Source organism: Simochromis diagramma, unplaced genomic scaffold (assembly GCF_900408965.1).
Source record: "Simochromis diagramma unplaced genomic scaffold, fSimDia1.1 OVJJ01000802.1, whole genome shotgun sequence".
Taxonomy (NCBI): domain Eukaryota; kingdom Metazoa; phylum Chordata; class Actinopteri; order Cichliformes; family Cichlidae; genus Simochromis; species Simochromis diagramma.
The window spans coordinates 12,912,374-12,934,224 of NW_024387492.1; the positions used below are offsets into that span (position 1 = coordinate 12,912,374).

The 21,851-nt window shown below is 39.7% G+C and overlaps 1 protein-coding gene across 6 annotated transcripts in view; it reads left to right on the top strand.

The window, feature by feature from the left end:
* The first annotated feature begins 704 nt into the window (after positions 1–704).
* Positions 705–21,851, top strand: part of LOC120725008 (rho-associated protein kinase 2-like) — a 37,145-nt gene continuing 15,998 nt past the window's right edge. For 4 of the 6 annotated variants that reach the window (XR_005694033.1, XM_040017599.1, XM_040017600.1 and 1 more), the window contains exons 1-17: positions 706–1,183; positions 6,299–6,380; positions 6,887–6,987; positions 7,650–7,787; positions 9,216–9,476; positions 10,109–10,253; positions 10,511–10,649; positions 12,558–12,649; positions 14,653–14,812; positions 17,747–17,843; positions 17,940–18,019; positions 18,480–18,528; positions 18,624–18,759; positions 19,698–19,789; positions 20,009–20,255; positions 21,150–21,256; positions 21,366–21,525. Coding sequence is in view for 5 of the 6 variants with exons in the window: in XM_040017599.1 (XP_039873533.1) it covers positions 1,088–1,183; positions 6,299–6,380; positions 6,887–6,987; positions 7,650–7,787; positions 9,216–9,476; positions 10,109–10,253; positions 10,511–10,649; positions 12,558–12,649; positions 14,653–14,812; positions 17,747–17,843; positions 17,940–18,019; positions 18,480–18,528; positions 18,624–18,759; positions 19,698–19,789; positions 20,009–20,255; positions 21,150–21,256; positions 21,366–21,525 (2,182 nt within the window). In the remaining variant the exon portion in view is untranslated. Of the gene's footprint in view, positions 1,184–6,298; positions 6,381–6,886; positions 6,988–7,649; positions 7,788–9,215; positions 9,477–10,108; positions 10,254–10,510; positions 10,650–12,557; positions 12,650–14,652; positions 14,813–17,746; positions 17,844–17,939; positions 18,020–18,479; positions 18,529–18,623; positions 18,760–19,697; positions 19,790–20,008; positions 20,256–21,149; positions 21,257–21,365; positions 21,526–21,851 lie in introns of all 6 variants that reach the window. The other 2 variants (XM_040017597.1, XM_040017598.1) reach the window with 1 other exon arrangement.

Sequence of the window (21,851 nt, forward strand, 5' to 3'; positions counted from 1 at the left end):
GAAATAGTGGAAGTCGACCATCTTTGCAGTGACGGTAAATCAGATGAATGAGATAAGAGAGCAGGAATTCCGGCTTTGTGTGGACCTACTGGGAGCAGTGACTGGACGATTCTGGGAGGGCAGCGTTGGGGGGGGTAACTTCCAGGTTTTCAAGTTAGGGATTGAAACTGCAGGACGGAAGTTTTCCACAATAATAACAGGGCAGGGGATATGTGCGGGACTTGCTTGCAGGAAGTCACCCACAATTAGACAGCACAAACCGGATGTAAAAACTATCCTATAAAATAAAGGCATTAAACAACCGAAAAAACCGCTAGAAAATAACAATGATCATCATCATCACCATCATCATCATTTGTATTATTATTATTAGAGATATTAGTACTAGTAGTATTAACTTTATTCAATCAAGTTAAAATGATATTAATAGAAATGTTATAGAAACGTTTCTAAATGACCTTGAGAGGTTATTTAGGTTATTTATGAAAGATGATTTATCATTCACTTGTTTTACTGTCCATATGTATGGACAAAAGAGATCTGCAAGGTTTGGAAAAAGAAAATTTCATAATGATTGATATCTTCCCAGATTTTTATAATTTATTTAGTCTTTTTTAAGTCTTCGCCTTAAGATTTACGCAGTTTCTCACGACTTTTATGTTGACAGTTGCAACCGGAAGTCAAACTTCTGTTCTCCTTACTTGACTAATCTTTTTTACAGGTTGAGCATGTTGGGTCGACTGATTTAGTTTTACCTGCCTGCCTGATAGCAAGACGACACTTATCTGAAAGTGAAGTTTACCTCGACACACCCGCTTGGTTTTCACTTGCGTGTGTGTCTGTGTGACCACTAATGAAAACTGGGCGAGACGGTTTGTTTGTGGCTTGGATAAATAATTAACCAGACAACTCAAGCCGCAGTTTCAAGAGCTGACATGAGGAGTTGACGCAAAGCAAGAGCGGAGTGCGCCTCTATCGCCAGCCTGTTACCTGAGCGAAAACAACAGGCTTGCAGGTGTTTTTGTTTCTTTTATATTTTTCTTTATATTTTTAATGCCATTTGAACTGGATACACTTCATTGTAATAATGCTGGGAGCGGAGAGCAGATTGGAAAGCCGGCTGAAGAAGCTGGAGTCCCTGATAAGGAATCCACAGTCGGCACTAAACTTGGCAACCCTGCTGGTGAGTTCACCCTGAAGCTCTAATACAAGTATGGTCTTCAGACTGAGAGATAGGGAGTGAGTTAGACACATATTTGTGAGTAATTAGTCTGTCAGTCATCTGAGAAAAAAGTTTTTAGAGGAAGGTCTTACAGTAAAAACAATTTAAAAAAAAAAAAAAAAAAAAAAAAAAAACACAACCGAAAGATGAAAAAGTGAAATTGTTGACCTGTAGCCTTAATCACGCAGAAAATGATAAGAACTAAGGTTAAGCTAATCATACTCCTTTGGCCTTTGTAGCAGAGGGAAGCCCCACCTTTCCTGTATGGAATGCCATACACTCCTCCCTAAACAGAATTATTCAATGGAAAATGCTGCATAGTAATAATTAGATGTGATAGTTTTCCAACTCACTGAAGCTGGAAGTCATTCAAATGAGTGAAGGAAGTTCCAATGAAACTTACAATCTGATCAGCTATGAACTACATTCACTCCTCCCTTTCCCTCACTCAGTCAATGCCTGTCTGGGATTACCTGTTCAGGGGTCTGGTGTGGTGGCCTGCACTGAGAACATATTCAGCTCAGCTGCTCACACTCCTCAAGTGTGAGGATCTTTGAGAATAAATTCAGGATCTCACAGCAGGCTGTCTGTAGTTTTCCATTTCTATGTAGTGCTGATCTGCAGATTTAAAATAGGCTTAATATTTTCATCTTGACAACCCAGAGTTAGCTTTGAGAACATGTCTAGCCTGGATCAACTTTTGTAAGCTGTTTGCAGTAACACTTTGACTCAGCAAAAAGCCAGTAGAGTCTGTTTACTGTTTAAGTTATTCATTTGCTTCACACACATTTGATATTGACAGAACATCATAATCCACGGCTTATACTCATAGTCTTTTAGTGACATTTGGAGCATTAAAACATATAAATCATGCTGAGGGATTTATATATTTTTTTAAATCTGTCCAAACAAATGTGACAGTTGCACCAGATTTCATGCCGTATGCACCTGCTGCCTAAACAAAGCAGCCCTTTGGTCCATGTCTATTCCCAGTGCTGAATCATGATCCAAAAGTACAATCTCCCTTAGATGTACAACAACAGACCCAGGTTACATCACTCTGTGACATAATCAGGCCAAAAAAATGATGAGAATTAATTTTAGCCCGTGTCAGTCATCACTCCAAAGTTCACTAGTAGTCATGTTTGATTTTTATCACTGTGCTCCGTGGCCATCATGCAGCTTAAAATGCAGGGAGCTACCACAGGAAGCTGAAGTCACTTCCTGGAATTAACCTGTTGTGCCCTCATGTCAACATTTCCTGTTTGTCCACTGTTATTTTTTGTATATATACTTTTTTTTTCTTTAGTACAATACAAATTTAGACTTCTAATAGAATAACCTGTTGTCTTTTATTTTTGTGTTAATGCTTTTGCTGGGTTATTGATGGCCAGTAAAGGAAAAACTAAACCCCAGAGAAAAGGTTTGAATGTTTGAGGTCTATGGAATGCTTTGAAATCCTAATGAGTTCACAGTAACTGAACAAAATAATGTGGTTGAGTCGCAGATCATTATAATCGAGAACGATGCACTTCAGTCGGTAAATTAATGTTAGCTGTTGCGCAGTGTCATGGCATTCTGTGTCAATTTTAACTGAGCAATTAATTGTGCAAGGATAAGGATTTAAGACATGAGAATATTTTTGACAAACGAGTATAAATGGATAAATAAATCATGTATAATTAGTCCAGTCAGCTACACCTGGGAACCATATTTATCACAGAAGTATCACAAACAATAAAACTTAAAGAGGACTCGTTACTGTTTTTGTTTTTTTTCTGTCAATATATCAATAGTGGATGGTCATATTAAATATAAGCAATGTTTCAGACTGCTCTACACACTCCGTTCTAGATTGTTTATTTCCATTTATTAGATCTATTTGGTTCCTGTCAGAGAGAGCTGATATCCCTAGTATGGTCATCTCAGATACATTATGCTCCCTCTGGCTGGTAGTGCATGAACCCTTCCCATGTGCTGCTAAAGCCTTCTGTTTGTGAGGCTGCAGCCAATCAGAAAAAAGTCATCTCGAAAGAAAAGGAGCTAAACAGGTCGATTTAGAAGGATGAACTGATGGGCTATAACAAGGTTCAGTATAGAGTGAATAAGGGTTATTTTTAACCGTGAATCATGCAGAGTGAATTGTAGTGCTGTTCAAAGCTAAAAGTTTTGTCCCCTTTAAAGAGCCCATCGGAGAGTGCAAAAAATAATAATTGCAAATCAGCTACTAAATATACAAAGCATAAACAGGATTGTCTTGTATGTTTTGGAAACGTCTATTGAAACGACTGCCACAAAGTTCCTGCCAGACTGTTTTTGTGCTGATGTTCAAACCAGAGGAGTTTCTGAACCCTGCAGTTATTGACCTTTATGTAGTTTTGCTTTATGCGCTCGACCGCCCTGTTCAACTCTGTTTACTTCCTCGCCGAGTTGCTGTGGTCCTCGATACCATACTTCCGCTTTGCGATAATACCACTTACAGCTAAACACAAACAGATCTAGTAGGACAATGGCATCCCATTACAGTACCATGCTCAAATTCACTGGGCTGTTTAGAACGATCCATTCTTTCACAAATGTTTGCAAAGGTAGCCTGCATGGCTAGGTGCTCGATTTTATACACCTGTGGTAATGGGACTGAAACACCTGAATTCAAATGTGAAGAGGCGTGGCCCTACACTTTTGCCCATATAATGCATCATTGGTCCATTTATGGCACAATTGTGGAAGCCATAAACACAATTTTTAGTTTCTCATCGGCATATTTACATATCACATACTTATTTTTATAACATATTCACTGAATATTCCAGTAAATGTGCTGTTTTTGTTTACTCTCTTAACCATGAAATGACTGATAGTGTTTGTAGTGATGCAATCAGACCTACGTGACAGCTCCCTAGTAAAGATTTAAAAACGTGTATGGATCAGACAATATATAAGAACAAAAAACCCTTAAATCTGGGATCAGTAGAACAGTTGAAGGCATGTCTGTTTTGTGTCTGGTGGAGGCTGGATCTGGATGGGCCGAGTACATTTTGATGCATCCTGAGCAACTTGATTAAGCCATTGTTGACGCTTGACTATGTTGACAGTATCAGCTCACACTGAAGTGGGTGGAAGGTGCTCTCTCAGGAGGCGAGAACAAGCCATGAAGACTAAACTAGAGAATCATGTTCAGATTTGTCGAGATTCCAGTGAAAGACAAACATGCTGGGTCTAATCATTTTCGCCTTTCACTGGTCTGAGACTAAAATAAGAGGGGAAGCATTTAAATCTTAACCCCTTTACGTCACTTTACATCACACAGAGTGATTTTCTAGAATTAAACAGCGTAGGATAACAAAAACACTCAGTGATCAAATGTCTAATTTGATGTTATCTAAATTGATGTCTAACAGGATAACACAGTGACGTGATGACTTTTTATATCCAAACGAATTTGGTCTGATACCTAAATGGGTTACACCAGTCTTTGGCGTCCATTGTTTTCTTTAGGAAAAACCCAGTTGAAAATAAGATGTTAAAATATGTTGTTATGCTTAGCTGCTTTAGCTTGGGGATCCACTGCCTTGCACAATTACAGTTCTCCTTAAATGGAATACAACCAGCATGTTTTCATGTTTCCATTTTCATGTTTCCGTATGAACGTATTGATATGTAATCTGGTTTTATTTATTTATTTATTTTTAACCTGAAGCTGTATGCTTAATGCATCAAGGTGTGATGGACCTTGGTTCCCACTTTAATCTTGTTTTAACTTGTATACCCTGATCACAGCTATATAAATCTCTTCGTGAATCTTTTTATTGTATGCCTTTTGTATCAGAAACAAAAGCAGTGGCAAAAGATGCAGGAACTCACTTTAAATTTATTTTAGAAAACAGGACTCGGATACCAAGCTGCAAAAACCTGAACAAGTCCTTCATGATTTTAGTCACACATTGCAACAAACGACAGGCGCACCCTGTTTGAAACTGCTAACATTAGACTGTATTTGCATATTACCATCACTGAAACTCTTTAAAACAAAGTTCCCTTAGTGCTGCGATAACGACGACCGTTACGCCAGCTGATCTTTTGTAAAATGATCACCTATCCTCGAGCTCTCAGCCTGAATCCAGGTCCATAAGCTGTTCGTCCCACAATAGCTTCTGAGCCTTTAGGTCTATTTCCACCCATGTGTGGTGGGGGAGATCGCTCCTCGCCGCTGCTATTTAAAGGTGCAGAATTGTTCCACATGCCCCTTTCCACTCACTCATATGTCCTAGAACAAACAGACAACCAGATACAGCCCCTACACTCGCTGACATGCTGGATGACTCAACACGACCCCTGTTTTTTAGGGAACAGAGATCATAGCACACTCTGACCTACCCCGCCTCACCGCCCCACGCACACACCCACACCCTACCCCCACCCAGCTCTGCCCTGCCACCCTGATGCATGTGGATCACAGGCACATTTTGGTTCAACTTGAAACACAACACCCCCGATTTAAGCACTGATGACACTGCTGAGGCTCCAGCTTTAACTCTGACAGTGCCACAGCTCCACTGTGCTTTACTGGAGCTGGTGTCGGTGGGCCTGATGGCGGGTCTGTGTGTTTATGGAAGCGACCGAAACATGAACACGCGTCTAATTTTATTTGTTGTTGCACGACATGTTTTGTCTCCTTGTCCAGCCTCCATTGTTCTTTTGTGTTTGTTTTGGTTTAGCGGTCTGATTTTGTTTCCCCACTTGTTTACATTTTGGAGTGTTCTTACCGCCATCTTTACTTCATTAAAGATGTTTGCTTTTATTTTGCTTTTATTAGCCAGCACAATGTCGGAGCTTCCCGACTTTCATGAATTGTCTTGACAATATAATGATAAAGAAATTATTTAAATTTCATTAATTTTCTGTGAATATTCAGCTCAACTTAAGGAATATTCCCATTTTTGAATGATACTGGTGTTTCCACTGTACACTGACATTGATTTTTGTTTTGTTGTTGTTGTTGTTGTTAATTAACTACTATTTCTAAATGTTAATTTTCGTTTCTAATAAAAACTTCTTCTCTTTCTTGTCCTTCAGGATTCCATGAATGCACTGGTCAATGACTTGAATTACCCCCCCTTACGGAAAAACAAAAACATAGAGTCCTTTCTGAACAGATGTAAGTTCTCGTGTGTGTTTTGCATTTGTGTGTCTTAGTGATGAAAACCATGACTTTTTAGATTGTGCAAGACTTTCCCCGTTGTCCAGCATCAGATTTGGGATATAACATGTGCACTGTTTCTTTAAGAAGGTAAAAAGAGAGGTATATGAAAGATTTCCCTGGTGTTGCTATTCAAATTAACATTTTTGGGGAGATTAACAGATTTTTCCTGCCAAAACCTTGGTAATTGATATGTGGTCTTGTTGCATAGCCTTGTCCCCCCCCCAATAATTTTTTTATTTAAGGTGGTGCAGTCACATTCAACCTAGAAAACCTGGCAGAATGTGGTGACTATAGCGAAATGTGACATTTCATTTCTTAAAAATCTACTTTTATGTTAATTTGTTCAACATGTATAACATGTTTTCTCCAAAACTACTGCAGTAGATTTCATTAGACTGGGAAAGTGTTAGATAAAATCAGCTTTATCTTTGTCTAATCTAGTGTATGTGTCTCATCTGCAGATAAAGACTTAGTGAGTGAGCTGCGAGAACTTCAGATGAAGCTTGATGACTTTGAGAAAGTCAAGCTGATCGGAAAAGGAGCTTATGGACAAGTGCAGCTGGTGAGTTCAAGGGATCAATAAGAGGTTGTCTGTTGACTTGCGCTATTTAATTTTAAACTGCGTTCTGTGGAAGAGCAAAGCAGTGTGATATAAAGGTAGAATTTCTCCAGTTGTTCCTAAATCCAGCAGCTACCAGAAATATTTGAACCACTAGAGGGAGCAACAGTCTTTAAAAATACCAAATGTGTGATTTTTTTTTTTTTTATAACTTGATTTTTTTTTTTATCTGTTTGTTTTTGATTTTATTTTAAATTGCCAACGTGCCTGACTCCAAGTTTAAGCCAATCAGTACATTTCTTACTCTCCCTGACTTTCAGTTTCACATATATCTGCATCTTATGCTGGTAGAATCTGGTATCTGCTGAGTCTCTTGGGTGGAAACAAGCCTGGACAGGCTCAGTGTGTGAGAGATGAATGTGAAGTCTGGTGTGGGGGTGTGGATGGGGGACATGGTATGTTTGTGTTTGAAATCTTGTGTAAGCATGTCTTTCTATGGGTGTGTCCTACAATTATGGCTTCCCATCTCTGTGTCTGTTTCTCTTCATCTCCCGCGTTATCTTGGTCACTGTGACCTTCTTACCATCTTGTCCATATTGTCCTTGTTGACTTATCACTATTTACATTCTCACATCTCTCCTTTTTTGTCACGTCCTCCCCTGCAGGTCCGTCACAAGGCCTCTAAGAAGGTTTATGCCATGAAGCAGCTCAGCAAGTTTGAGATGATCAAAAGGTCAGATTCGGCCTTCTTCTGGGAGGAGAGACACATCATGGCCTTCTCCAACAGCCCCTGGGTTGTCCAGGTGTGTTTTTTTTTTTTTTTCTTTCTACAAATATTCATCAGATGTAGCACTGGAGAACATATAGAACAGAAGTTTCAGCCACAGAGGTTTTCATAGATATATTTTGTTCACAGTAGAAGACGGAAAACACACCAAATGTTTAAACTGAAATGTTTTAGTGTTTCATGAAAAATAGTAGCCCATTTTGAATGGCAGTAACACATCTCAAAAAAAGTTGTGAGAGGGCAGCAAAAGGCTGGGAAATTAAGTGATGCTGAAAAGAAACAGTTTGCAGCTAATTAGTTTAATTAACAACTGCTCAATAACATGATAAAAAGAACCGAGTTTCTCTGAAAGATGGACAAAAGTTCACCAATCTAGAAAAACAACTTGGACTACATTGCATTAAAAACTGGCCTCATTTGGTCATGGAAATAAGTGCATGGATGCAGGAACACCTGCTCTAGCTTTAACCGGCATTTATTGAAGCATTCTGTATGGTAAATACACTACAATAATGAACATAAAGCCATTTAAAATGGTCTGTTACAGGCCCATAGCCCGTTTTTGGCTTATTCTCAACCGATCCCTGGCTTGCTGTTAGGATAATGCGATCCTCCATGTGACGTAGTCAATACAGTGCTGACTGGTAACACCCCTACGCAGCATGTGGGAAAACCGGTCATACTGTTTTGTGTCTCTACTCAGTGATGCTGCAATAAAGGAAGTTCACACATTTACAGCGTGCTATATTTATGCATTTTAAAACTGGTATCATAGAATCATAATGCTGAAACTTTCTGTAGAACATTGTTATAGGTTGATATTGATATGTATATTTTTTTTGTGTGTCAAATATAAACTAGGTTGTTACTGGTTGTTTCTGTAGATGGTAATCAAATAATTACATTCACGCACCACCAAACTCTAAAACATTTAATAATTTATTTGGAATTATTGTTATTGCATGCACTAGGTACTGATAGTAGGTACAGATGGCAAGCACTTTGTCAAAACAAGCGGTGTAATCAGATGGTCCGAGTGTTTAAAGATGGCATATGGAGATTATATTAACATAAATGAACAGTAAAACAGTTGGGTAGAGATGCAAGAATATTTTTATGATAAGAAAATGAAACGAATGATGTGTGGAATAGACCAATAGAACCAATATATAGTAAGAGTCTTGTTATATTGGATGAGGTAAAAGCAGACAGCGTGCTTGTTAAATGAGATCCAATTTAATGCTGCCTTAAAGACCCGGAGATAAAACATTCATCATGAGTAATCAAATAATATATTAAGACAGCACAGATGATATTTATGTTTACATCGCAAAGCAGTACCTTCTGTTTATACACTTCAGTAATAACCTGGCACCATATCAGCATTAAGTTTGAGATAAAAAAGTAATCAGTGATATTGTAATTACTCGTTACTGTTTCGTAGCTATGCTGTGCTTTCCAAGATGATCGGCACCTTTATATGGTGATGGAATTCATGCCCGGAGGAGACCTGGTCACACTCACCATGAACTACGACATCCCTGAGAAATGGGCTCGCTTCTACACGGCAGAAGTAGTGCTGGGGCTAGACGCCATCCACTCGATGGGCTTCATCCACCGCGACATTAAGCCTGACAACATGCTGCTGGACCAACACGGACACCTCAAACTGGCTGACTTTGGCACATGCATGAAGATGGACTCGGTATGTCGAGTTTCTACTGTAGTTGTGTCACAAACCTTCTGAGTTAGTTGAAAGAAGAGGAAAATGACATTTTGATTATTCAGAGCTTCAGTGCACCACCAGGTGTTCAGATGGTGAAGTGAAGCTCTTACATCATGTTGTTTTGAAAGGCCACAGAAGTTATGTGCTAAACAACCAGTCTCGAGTGAGGCGGCAGTCCCGCCTCTGCTGCTGTGGGACAGGAAGTGTTTTTCATCCTTTTGTTTTCACCACAGCAATTTCAAAATAGCTCATTTCACTCATTTGAGCTCTCTGAATATCTGCCAGTAGACAGAGCATGTCATGCAATTCCTTCCCTAGTCTCAGTCTGGTAAAGAAACTTGAAATGGTCTTAAAACACATTTTGTTTGTGGTCCACATGGTAAAGATTTTTTAGAGAATTTTTTGCATAGTTGTTGTCCCAACATCAAAAGATTTTGAAAGAAAATATAGTAAAACAATTTTAAGCTAGTTTCACAAGCTCATTGATCCCCACTATGATTTTGCTTTTGCTTTTTTTTTTTAAACTTTTTTTCTGCTTTCTGTCCAAAGTCCTTTCAAATCTTTTATTATTGCTTTCCTGTGTGTTATGTTGTAAATTCATCTTTCTGCAGACAGGTATGGTGAAATGTGACACAGCTGTAGGCACACCAGACTACATCTCCCCCGAGGTTCTCCAGTCTCAGGGGGGTGATGACTACTATGGCCGGGAGTGTGACTGGTGGTCTGTAGGAGTATTTCTCTTTGAATTGCTAGTTGGTAAGTTATGTACTGTTCATTCAGTTAAGCTTTTATTAAGAAAGCAAACATGATTTAATTCCCATTACATGTATAATTCAGCCCAGGCTGTTCTGACTGTAACCAGATAATGAGAGGTCAACTCAACATTACGTTATGTTTTCTTGCTGTTTGGATATTATGTAACTTCCTTTATGTTAGTAATTATAAAAATGTAAGTTTTTGCTCAAGCTCTCGGATCTGTGTTTTGAGAATTCGACCTCTCATTCTTCTTCTAGGTGAAACTCCTTTCTATGCCGAGTCCCTTATCGGAACGTACGGAAAGATTATGAACCACCAGAACTCGCTCGTATTCCCAGATGATGTAGAGATGTCTCAAAATGCCAAAGATCTCATCTGTGCCTTCCTTACTGACAGGTTTGTATATGAAACCATAGATTATACTGTAAGCCCTTGTTTTTGTAATGTAACAAGAATTTGTTAGTAAAAAGGGAAAATACTATATTAAGGACTATTTCAAGCTTTTATATACAAATAATACTCGATAATTTGGGGCTTTTTTGGATATCTGTCCTTTAAAAAAAATAAATCCTGTCATTAATTATACAGGCTGAAATGTTAGTAAAGCATAGAACTGATCAAATAGTGCATAGTACATATAACCTTGTTAACAAGGTTTATGAATTTACATTAGAGATAAATACAACACTGTAATAAAAAGCCTTTAAGCAATGAGGTGAACCATATGTCAGCAACACTAGCAAAAGCACAGTCGATTCTGAATGTAATGCAACGACCACCAAGAAGTCTGATTAGCACACAGTGTCTAGAGAAATAACCCCAACAATCAGACGATCCCCTATGAGGAAGCACTCGACGACAGTAGGAAGGAAGAACACAATTTGTCAGAAAGAATCCTCACAGAACCAAGTTCAGGGAGAAGCAGCTGTTTGCCGTGGCTGCCTGTGGGGTGAGCGGAAGACAAAGAAAAGCACTAAGTGATAAAAAACACGTATATTACGTAGACATATATTTGCCTGCAAATACACATCATCGTGGTATTGTTCTTTGTTTCCTTGGATTGATCCTGCACTTTAGATTTCCTGCCAGACATATATTATTAACCATAGGGATGTCTGCCCATGACTCACAAAGTAACTGAGAGGCATGTCTAAGGAGCTTGGAAAGAAAAGCGTCTGGACTTCTTTAAGTTGCTTGAAGACTGATTAAGATACCTTACAAATTAGTTGTAAAGGTAAAAGTTGGATGAATGGGCATATGGGTCATGTTTCCGAATAGTGTCCCCTCCCCCTTGAAGAAACCACTTCCTGTTTACATTAGTAACTCCGCCCACGACAGGGCTCGAACACAGGCCCTTTCTGCTTCAGTACAGAGCAGCCTTTCATTTTTCCTCACTCAGTTTATTTACCTTCTCACTCACTGCTCTTTCACCACAGGCAGAATCTCGCATGTGTGTACGACTGACACACACACATCTTGAACACTGACTACTGACTGCATTCACCACTTAACCTACATGCTCCATCACTGTCTCCTCATTATGCTGAATCACATGAGTAAGCACAACCACCCTGCTCGTTTTGGAATTTTTCATCTCTCTTTTCTCACCATGTGTTTTTCATCGCTTCATTTGTAAATGTCTTCCTCCACCTTTTCTCTGTGCCACTTTCCATTTCTTGGTTCTCCCTTTTCGTCTGTAACTTTCTCCTTTGCAGTTTTCTGGGCATCGAGACATGGCTTGTAACCCTGATTTGGCTGCATGTCACTTTTTCATGCAGAGGTTTTAAAGTCGCTCCTTTTTTTTTTCCTCCCCACCTCTGCCCTCTCTTCCCCTTGGCTGGATCTGGAATGTCCCACACGTGGCAAGCCCAAACTGCCCCACCCCTCCAACCCTGTACCCAGAGGTGGAGGAGGGAGGCGAGGGGATGAGGCAAGAGGGAAAATGAGTTTGTGTATAGATTCAGTGAGAGAGAGAGAAGAGAAGGAGGGAAGATCTAGGAGTTCTTGAGTCAGAATTGTTGATGTTCCTGCCTGGTATCCAGTCCTCCTGTCTTTACTGCTTGGAACTTGGACTGAAGAGGTTTTCAGGCGTATCCATTGTCCAACAGCGGTCTGGTGGCTCTCCATGCTGGTCAGTGTGGTCAGTGCAGAGTGGTCACGCCGCTAAGTTCCATGTGTTTGGGATGACATGTTTGTGATGGTGGGTGGAGAGGAGGAAAGGGGTGTGCTGTACTGCGTTGCACTGTGTCACACTTAGGCAAACCTGCTCACCGTCTGACTGCTTGTTCCTGTCGCTGTGTGCAGGAAGGTTCGTCTGGGCCGCACCGGAGTGGACGAGATAAAATGTCACCCCTTCTTTAAGAACAACCAGTGGACCTTTGACAACATCCGTGACAGTAAGTGTATCCATATACTTGTCTTTAAAACTTCTCTCTATATTATGCCACAATGCAGGAGCATCATACATTTCCATTTCTGGTAATGTGCAAATGTTTTTCTTTTTCACAGTTTGTTGCCGTTCCCATTGTTTTGCTTCTCTTATCATCTCCAGCCCATTCCTCTGCAGTTCTGTTTTGCTTCAGTCTGAGTTCGAATTTTATTTCCAGCTCCTGAGTCATTAAGCCTACTTGTATGGTACACATGCTCTCCATATGCTCGCCATTCATATCTGACAGTATATGACAGGGTGCTTTGCAGAGCAGGAGAGAACATTATGCGGAATAATCAGCTACGTATGGGTACCAGTCTAAAATCATAAATTGGTGAGTGTACTGAACATATTGAAGTCCTGCACCACGTGTGACTGGATAAAAGGAACACTATGTTGTAGCTTAAGTAGATAGATATAGATAGATAGATAGATAATATAACAGAATTATTTACTCACAGGTGTATTAGGAAAAGAATAAAGAGAAAAAATCTTAGCTATTTAATACTATAATTGTTAAATCAGTACCAATGTTTGTACTTTAGTATATTTTTTCTTTTCTTTTTTTTTTTTAAATTTAGGTTTAGACTGTTTGTATCAGGAAGGACAAAAGAAACAAGAAGAAGAAAAAAATAAGAAAGGGATATATTAGAAGTATGAGCTGGACCTCTGTGTCTGTACATAAGTACATTCAGACTCTTTTTCGTTGCCTCGCCCTGTCTCTGCCTCACCTGGCTCCGATTAAGGCAGAACTTCTGATCACAGCCTGGCAATCTGGAACACGAAACCATTGCTCTGCTGCTCGCCTCTTTTCATGTTTGCATGTGCACGCTCATGCAACCACTCCAAACACGACCTTCCTTCCATTGTGAAGTCCCGCTGAGCTGCACATCCCTCTCGGCCCTCTGTGTCTAAGGGTGATATTACTTCCTGCAGCATCTGGGCCCTGATTTCAGCGCTTTATCATTTGACTTGTCTTCATGTTTATTAAGCACAGGGCTGAAGGCAACGAAACCAGCACCACGGGTCGTTGGATAGATGCTTGGCAGGATGAATGAATGAATGAATGGATGGATGCGACTGGAGGCAGCACCCCCCTTAGCGGCGGGTGGGGCAGGCTGTGCGGCCTGTGTGGACCGGTCTAATGAGAGGGGCGTCCCAGTTTGGAGGGTTGCTCCCGCTCTCTCACTTTCTCTGTGGCCGTGGCTGCCTGTCATTAGTCACCCGCTATCAGAGAGCATTCTGGGAAGTTTTGCCACAAGGGCCTCCATTGAGCGCCCTTAGTCTCTTTCTGTCTCACCACATTTTGGCTTTTTTTTTTTTTTCTATCTCTTCTTTTTATTTCCCCCTCATTTGTTTCATCCCTGCGCTTGATTTCTCTCTCTGTTTTCTGCACCATCTTTGAGTCACATTTGTCACACTGGGGGCTGTCTTGACCCGCAGTAATAAGCTCTTTACTCAGAGCCAGAACTGCGCTGGTCTGAAGAACTTCATCCAAAATCGCTGCTTTTTTTTTTCTAATTAGGATCTATTTTTAGGCTCGAGGGCTTGCTTAGTTTTATCTGATTGGCCCTTTAACACATTTTTGTCTGCAGACTTTTAGAGTCAGTCTTGTGAAACGAGAGCGCAAAAGGAACCTTCTCTCTTGGCATGGCTTGTGAAAGGCGCTGTGTATGGGGCACAAAGCAAGCACTGTACGGGAAAAGGAGTGGTGTCAGGCTCACGCCAACCTGCAGACTCCTAAAGTAACCAAAGCCAAAATGGACATGCATTTATTCAAATTGCTGGAAAAAAAATTTGTACTCAAATGTCTTTGATGTATTTTAATTTTAAATCCCCAAGCACAGGATTGTTTTCAGTCTGATTTTATGTAAAACAGCAGTTTTCTCTTTGCTTTAACCCTCCTGGTTTGCACCTCCTTCGTTCCCCTTTTTCGCTTCATGACTCTTTCCCTCTCTTCCTGTCTTCCAGCTGTGGCCCCAGTTGTGCCAGAGCTGAAAGGCGACATAGACACCAGTAACTTCGATGACATAGAGGTTGAGAAAGGAGATGTTGAGACCTTTCCTCCACCCAAAGCCTTTGTTGGCAACCAGCTACCATTTATTGGTTTCACCTACTTCAAGGAGGATCAGTAAGTGTTTGAATCTCATATTTTTATTTTACTGTAACTCTGCTTTTGTTCTTAAGTATTTGATATGTTCATGTTTGCGTTCCTTTTAGTTTTCCTTTCTTTTCTTTTTTATAAATTGAGATTTATGTGCTACAAAGCTCAGCGTGTGTAGATATTTTGCAACACTTAATTACACTGAGGAAACGGACTTTTAGAACAACACTGTGCTTAAAATATGAGAGAAAAAGACAGCTTCACGCCCATGCCTCACCAGTCAGACACTGCAGGCCTGTTAAAACTCCACACTGCTGCCTTGTTCTGACAGCCTCTTTAACTGCCCTTGTCGCCTGTGATGAATCCTGCTTTGTAAACCCTGTTTTTGTTCAGCAAAAAATAGAATGAAACAACACTTGCAGGTTCAACCGCCGTTAAGGCAGCAATCACCCAAACAAAGCTATTGTGTTAAAAATGGAAGCGTTTATTGTTCAAGACATATTATCTGGATAAAATTCACTTTATAAATGGCTAAGGCAAGTTGGTTGTGAAGATCAAAAACGCCCACAGTTTTCTAATCGTCATACATGAAACGCTGTGCTCACAATCCGTTTCAATAGATTAATTTATACCCTTTAAAGATCTGCCATAATTAGCCAGCCTGTCCTCCCGTTCCACACAAAGTCAAGCCTCAATAAGCAAAGAATCAAAAACAAAATAGAAACTTCACAAAATAACTCAACTTCAAAAGATAAAGAAACAAACCTGTCTTTATCACAGCTGCTCATCCACGCTTCTGGACCTAGTCAGTTAGATGAGCTTCAGGTTACCTTTTCTGTACCCGTAGGTACATTTGGTCTTCTGTACATGAGTCATCTATGCTCACATGCACATTTTCAAAATAAACCCAGACAGCAGGTATGCTGAACGCATTCTCCACCAGAATAAGATATCATTCTCTCTCTTTGCAACATCATTAGTGATCATTTTTCGTAGCGTTAACAACAGCTGAGCCAGTCATGTGCGTGGGAGACTGAGCCTTGAAATTTGTTCTGTGGTTAACCAGCCGGTGCCCCTTATCACCAGTCATTTTCCTGACCAACGTCGCTTCCATCTGGCTACACAACAGTGCAGCTATTCCCAAATACCACAGGAGCTGCTTCTGCAGTAAAACAACTCAATTAAATGGCTCATGTGTTACAATCAGTGTTGGTCAAGTTACTTGAAAATAGTAGTTATTAATTACTGATTACTTTTCCAAGAAAGTAATCCTATTACTTTACTGATTACGTGTTTTTAAAAGTAATTAGTTATTTTATTACTTAGTTAGCATGATACACAACCTGAAAACATTATAAAGGAGTAGACCTTTCAGCCCAATTTTATTTTTTCTGCATAATCCATCATATAAATTGAATCAAATGAAAAAGTCCCTTATTAAAAATTGTTTTATTAGTTTTAATCTTTTAACTTTATGCACATTGCATCAAGAAAAAATTAAATCTGAAGAAATTTGTTGAACATTTAAACCTATTTTCTACATATTCCTGCATATGTGTTTACACTCGCTCTTTCAAATAGTAAAACACGGCAAAAGACAAATAAAGTCAAAGATTCAATCTATTGTCACCTGGCCCCACCAGGAGTGGGGCCAGTGGGAGGTTTGCCCGGTGTCGCAGCGGTCATGTCAGTGGGGGGATCCGGGGATTTCCCTGTGAATTTCACATTCCCGTGGCGGCTTGCTAGGTGCCTGCTCAGATTTAAAGTTTAATTTTTCTCTGTAGAAAAAAGTTTTCTTCCCACGCAGAGTGTACAGCGTACTCTAATGTTTTTGTCACTTTTTACAGATTAAAACTCAAAGTAATGTCAGTACTTCCAAGCTTTCATACTCTCTCCCGCACTCCATATTATCCATTGTTTATCTACACACGTCTGTTGCTGCCACAGACGTCGCACGTTCATACGTCATGAGACACTCTCACAAACAAAATCACGGTTTAGTAACGCAGCGTGGTTACGGGAAAGTAGCAGTAATCGAATTACTTTTTTGTAATAACAATCCCTTACTTTAATCTTTACTTGAAAAAAGGAATTGGATAGCACATTACTGCCCATCTCTGGTTACATTTAACCGAGGGGAGCTGAAAAGGTTTGAGCAGTAATGCTGTAGACTTAATTGAAAGCTATTTGTAAGCAGTATAAAATGATCAGGCTAATTATAATTCTTACATATTTCCAGAAAGGTTACAACAGCGGATGAATCTGCTTGTTTAATTTAGCAAAGATTTTATGCTGGATGCCCTTTCTGACAAAACCAATTATCCAACCTCACGGCCGACACTAAGAGTACTCTAGCATGTGTCTCCTTCCGATCTTGATTTTTTTTTTCTCATGTAAAAGGTGAATGTGTTGTATGTGAGTGCGTACTCGTACCTTCAGTCTAATTGCGTATTAGTGTGTACCTTTTCTAAAATCACCCTTAATTTGTCTGTGTTGTTAAGCACAGGTATTTTTATTTTAAAAATTCACTCTGCAAAAACTGGTGTCATAAAAAGGCTTTACATAGTTAAGTTGTTATTCAGCCCCTGTGGCCGAGTCACTCAATAATTCCCACCACTACAAGCCCACCGAGATGGTTAACAGTTGGCAAAAAGTGCGTGGGTTGGAAGATTTCTGCCAAGACACCAAAAAGATCTCAACACTTTATTGCTTTTTCCACTGTGTATGGTTTCAGGATTAGGCTTATAGGTATTACTGTAAGTGCTTTCTAAGCTCTCTAATGTCACGTAACAATGGGCAAAAAATGTCTTTTAATGGATCTGGTTGGGACAAAATGTATCTCATGCTTGTAGAAATGTGGACCTGATGATGGTGTGTGATGCTGTCAGGGTTGGAAATCCACCTGAGGTTGACTCAGTTACAAGCATTCATGGTTATTGACCGTCCATCTCTCGTTCTCAGGCTGCTAAAGCGAAGTAAAAGCAGTTCTGCAAAAGATTCAGAGGACTGTGAGGAAATCTCAGAGGACAAGGAGAATTGTTCAGACAATAAGAAAGAGGTAGTTTTCTGTTTTGTTTGTTTGGGGGGGGGGAGAGGTGAAAATGAAAATCAAATAATGCTATTTTTGTATTCACTCATCTGTCAATTTGAGCAGCTGCAGAAAAAGGTTTCCCAACTGGAAGAGAAGCTCGACAATGAGATGCAGGCCAAAGATGAGCTGGAGCAAAAGTGCAGGTAAGATAAAACATATGATCCTGTTTGATAAGATAAGATAAGATAACCTTTATTAGTCCCACACGTTGGCAATTTGTTTTGTTACAGCAAAAAGTGGACAGTGCAAAGTTATATAGCAAAAATTAGCTATATGTTAATCAGTGTTCAGTCAGCTTATTAAATGTCTTGGTTAAAAGGTTTTTAAATTAGACATCACCAAAGGATAACTGGTTTCCCTGAAGAGTTTTTTTTTTTTTTATATGGTGTGTCACTTCCTTCCAGATATATAGAAGTGTTTTGTAAAACAGGAAGTGACATCCCATCCTCAAAGCTGCTTTTAGAAATCCCAATATTAGGAGACGTTAAAGGAAATCCAAAAGCGGCAGAGAAAAAAAAAAAAGCAAGAAGAATTTCAATGTATAAATACATTTTTGAAAAGACAATTTTTAACTAATTGCTAATCTTTTTTTCCACCACCCAGAAATGCTACCAACCGTTTAGACAAACTCGTCAAAGAATTAGACAAGGAGGTAAGAGCGGGTGCATTTCAACCATGTACCTGATGGGATAAAGAAGGTCAGAGTTTGTTTCCACTCGTACTGTGTGCGAATTCCTCTCTCATCAGATGAACGGCAGGCAGAAAGTCGAGGCCTCACTGAGGCAGCTGGAGAGAGAGAGAGCTCTGCTGCAGCACCAGAGTGCGGAGAATCTGCGCAAGGTGGAGATCGAAACTGACAGGAAACGCAGCCTGGAGAACGAGCGTGAGCACCTATGAACAAATGTAGAGTGCTGTGCAAAAGTCTTGAGCTGTCCTTCATTTCTTTACATTTTGCTTAAAAGGAGTTTCAAAGGAGGACTTCTTATTTTATTTAAAGTGATTTTGAGCAGTACTACAGAAGTTTTGAAGTTGTTGTTTTTTTTTGTTGTTTCTTCTTCTTTTTTTTTGTTCTTTTTTTTTTTTTTTTTTGCTCGTCTTCAGTCCAGTCCTTGTACCCGACCATTTGTTCATTTTGCTTTGTTTTTTCGTTTAAGCTACGTAACACTGTGAATCATCAGGCTTAAAGAACCAATCTTAAGTTGCCACTTTGTTACGAGCAGCCACAAAATCCAAAACACATATGTTTTTCGTTTCTTTAGTTAAATCTATGAAAAATTCCAAATATAAAATGAATAAAATAATATTTCTGCACAAACAAAGTGCAAAGCAAAGAGCTTTTAACCAAAAACGTGATACATCACAGCAACGAAAGGCAGCCAACATCCACAGAAGAATTTCTAATATCCTTCATAAGTCTTGAGAAATATTCCTGAAGACTACTTAAACTATAAGAAAGTTTGTCTAAGGGAGTTCAGGCTGCTTTGAAGAATAAAAGTCGTCACGCCGAGCACTGACTTTCAAGCTTGTTAGAAGTGTACAAACTGTACATGTTTGCACCCATTTTCCTACTAAAATCTAAGGAGTTGCTCAAGATTATTGCACAGCACCATATCTAAATATCAGATGTATAACTTGTGAAATATCTTTCCATAATTTTGGTTGTCATTTGATTTTATATTCGACTCAGGCAAGTCAAATTGTGTGTTTATGTCAGGCTCAGAAATATTCATAGTTGTGGATTGACAGTATTATAATATCGTATGGATGGATGAAATTTTTTATACTACACTAACTAAAAATGACTTTGTTTTTACTCATCAGTGAACAACCTGAGGGACCAGCTAGAGGATCTGAGGAAGAAGAACCAGAATTCACACATCTCAAATGAGAAGAACATCCATCTGCAAAAACAAGTGAGGGAAGCTTTTTAAAGTCACCTAACATGGTGTTGTCTTTCTCTTATTTTCAATTTTCCATATCACTGCACTTTTTTTTTTTTTCTGTGTTTAATATGTGTTTTTATTCATGTTAATAAAAACATACCAAATTGGTAATCACAAATTCTGAATGCCTTCAGCATAAAAACAATTTCATCTTCTCGTTATTTATTTTCCTTCCCTTAATATCCGTAGCTTGAGGACGTCAATGCTGTGCTTCAGGCTGAGAAAGAGGCTGTAGCGCGGTTAAAGAAGAGTCAGGCGGAGGTGCAGAAACAAGCCCAGAGCCTGGAGGTTAGCCTCAGGGAGATGCAGGAAAAGTGCAGCCAGCTTGAAAACAGCAAGATGGAGCTGGAGAAGCAGCTGAGGGGGCTGCAGGCCGAACTGGAGGAGGAGAGGAGAGGCCGCAACATGGGGACAGAAACTATTAATGACCTACAGGGTGAGACGTGGCTCTCTATTACACTCTGACAGCAAGAGGTATTAACATAGTCGTAAACAGATTTAAAGGTTATGCGAGTTCTGTTTGGACTCTCTTGTTGGTAGCCAGTTGTAGGTAAACTACAGCCTTCATTAGCAATGTTCAGAAGTAAAATTATGTTAAGCTATAGTTAATCTTTTTTCAGCAGTTACCTCATCATCAAGCTTTGATTTGTTTTGTCAGATAGTTAAAGGTCATCGAATGAATACCTCTGCAGTGAAATACTGATTTACTCACCCTAACCACAGGTAATCAGTGTGATCTTTATACTCCCTAAAAGTGACTGCAGTAAACAGAGCATGAAAAAAAGATGTTATGCAAGTTGGAGTTGAAGGCTCAACATTAGATGTGAATCACTTTTCTGGATCGGGCACTGGGAAATGTCTGATCATAGGTGGAAACATCTGCTCAAAAGCCTGAGAGTGAAGCAAGTGGCCGTAAAAGCCAAAGGAAAACCCAAGTCAGAACCTTTTGTGGAAACTTAAGCATGCTCACTCCTGGCAGAGAGGCCACTGGCTGAGGTCAGAGGGGATGTACGTAGACCACAGTGTTACCTGTTTGTTGTGATGTCTGATGATCCCCCCCACCCCATGTCAGAATCTCCGTGTGGGTGGAGTCAGGGAAAAGAAACACTGAGTGCAATGTTTTCTGCATATTTAAAGATGTATGTGGGCTGGGATATTATGTAATGTCTGAAGCTGAACTGTTCAGGCACAGTTTTTAATTTACGACACGTTTGGCTCAACACTGTCACATCATATAGAGTCTGATTATGGTAGCATCTTGACAAATAAAAAGAATACATGTAATAAATGTGATTCATTCTTTTAAACAATTCCCATTGCTCCATTACAGGACGCATCTCAGGGCTGGAAGAAGAGGTGAAAGAAGTGAAGTCATCTCTTTCCAAGGTCCAGACTGAAAAAAAGGAGCTACAGGAGAAGCTCAGTGAGCTTGAGAAGGTTGTTTTTGATTACTCATTACAAATTTCCAAATTGAAGGGAGAAGTATTCCTCCTTTTGTTCATTAAATAAGACACTACGACTCCAATATCCATTTTTGACCCTTTAGAAAAAGAGCAACCAAGAGATCGACCTTACGTTCAAGCTGAAGTCCCTGCAGCAGAGTCTGGAGCAGGAGGAGGTAGAGCACAAAGCCACCAAAGCCAAGCTTGCTGATAAAAAGAAGACAGACCAATCCATAGAGGAGGCAAAGTCCGAGGCCTTAAAAGGTGAGGAAGTGGGAGGGAGGAAGAGGGAATGTTGATTGGAGAGTACTCTTAAATGTAAAAGTGATGGTTTACACCATATTTAACTCACCTAACCAAAGTAAGGGATTGCCTTAAGCAAAAGCCAGTCGTGAAAGGGAAAAGGTGACTTCTGCTGCTTTTAAAAGCTGTTGAAGAAACAAATGAAGGGTCGATTGATGTTAAACATTACTGACAAATAATTCTAGTTCATTCCCAGCAGGTTGACAGAAAACTCGGAACAGACTGTTTAGATTTGTTGCTGATTGTCCCTCTCATGCTAGTCCATTTAATTCATGCCACAAGCAAGT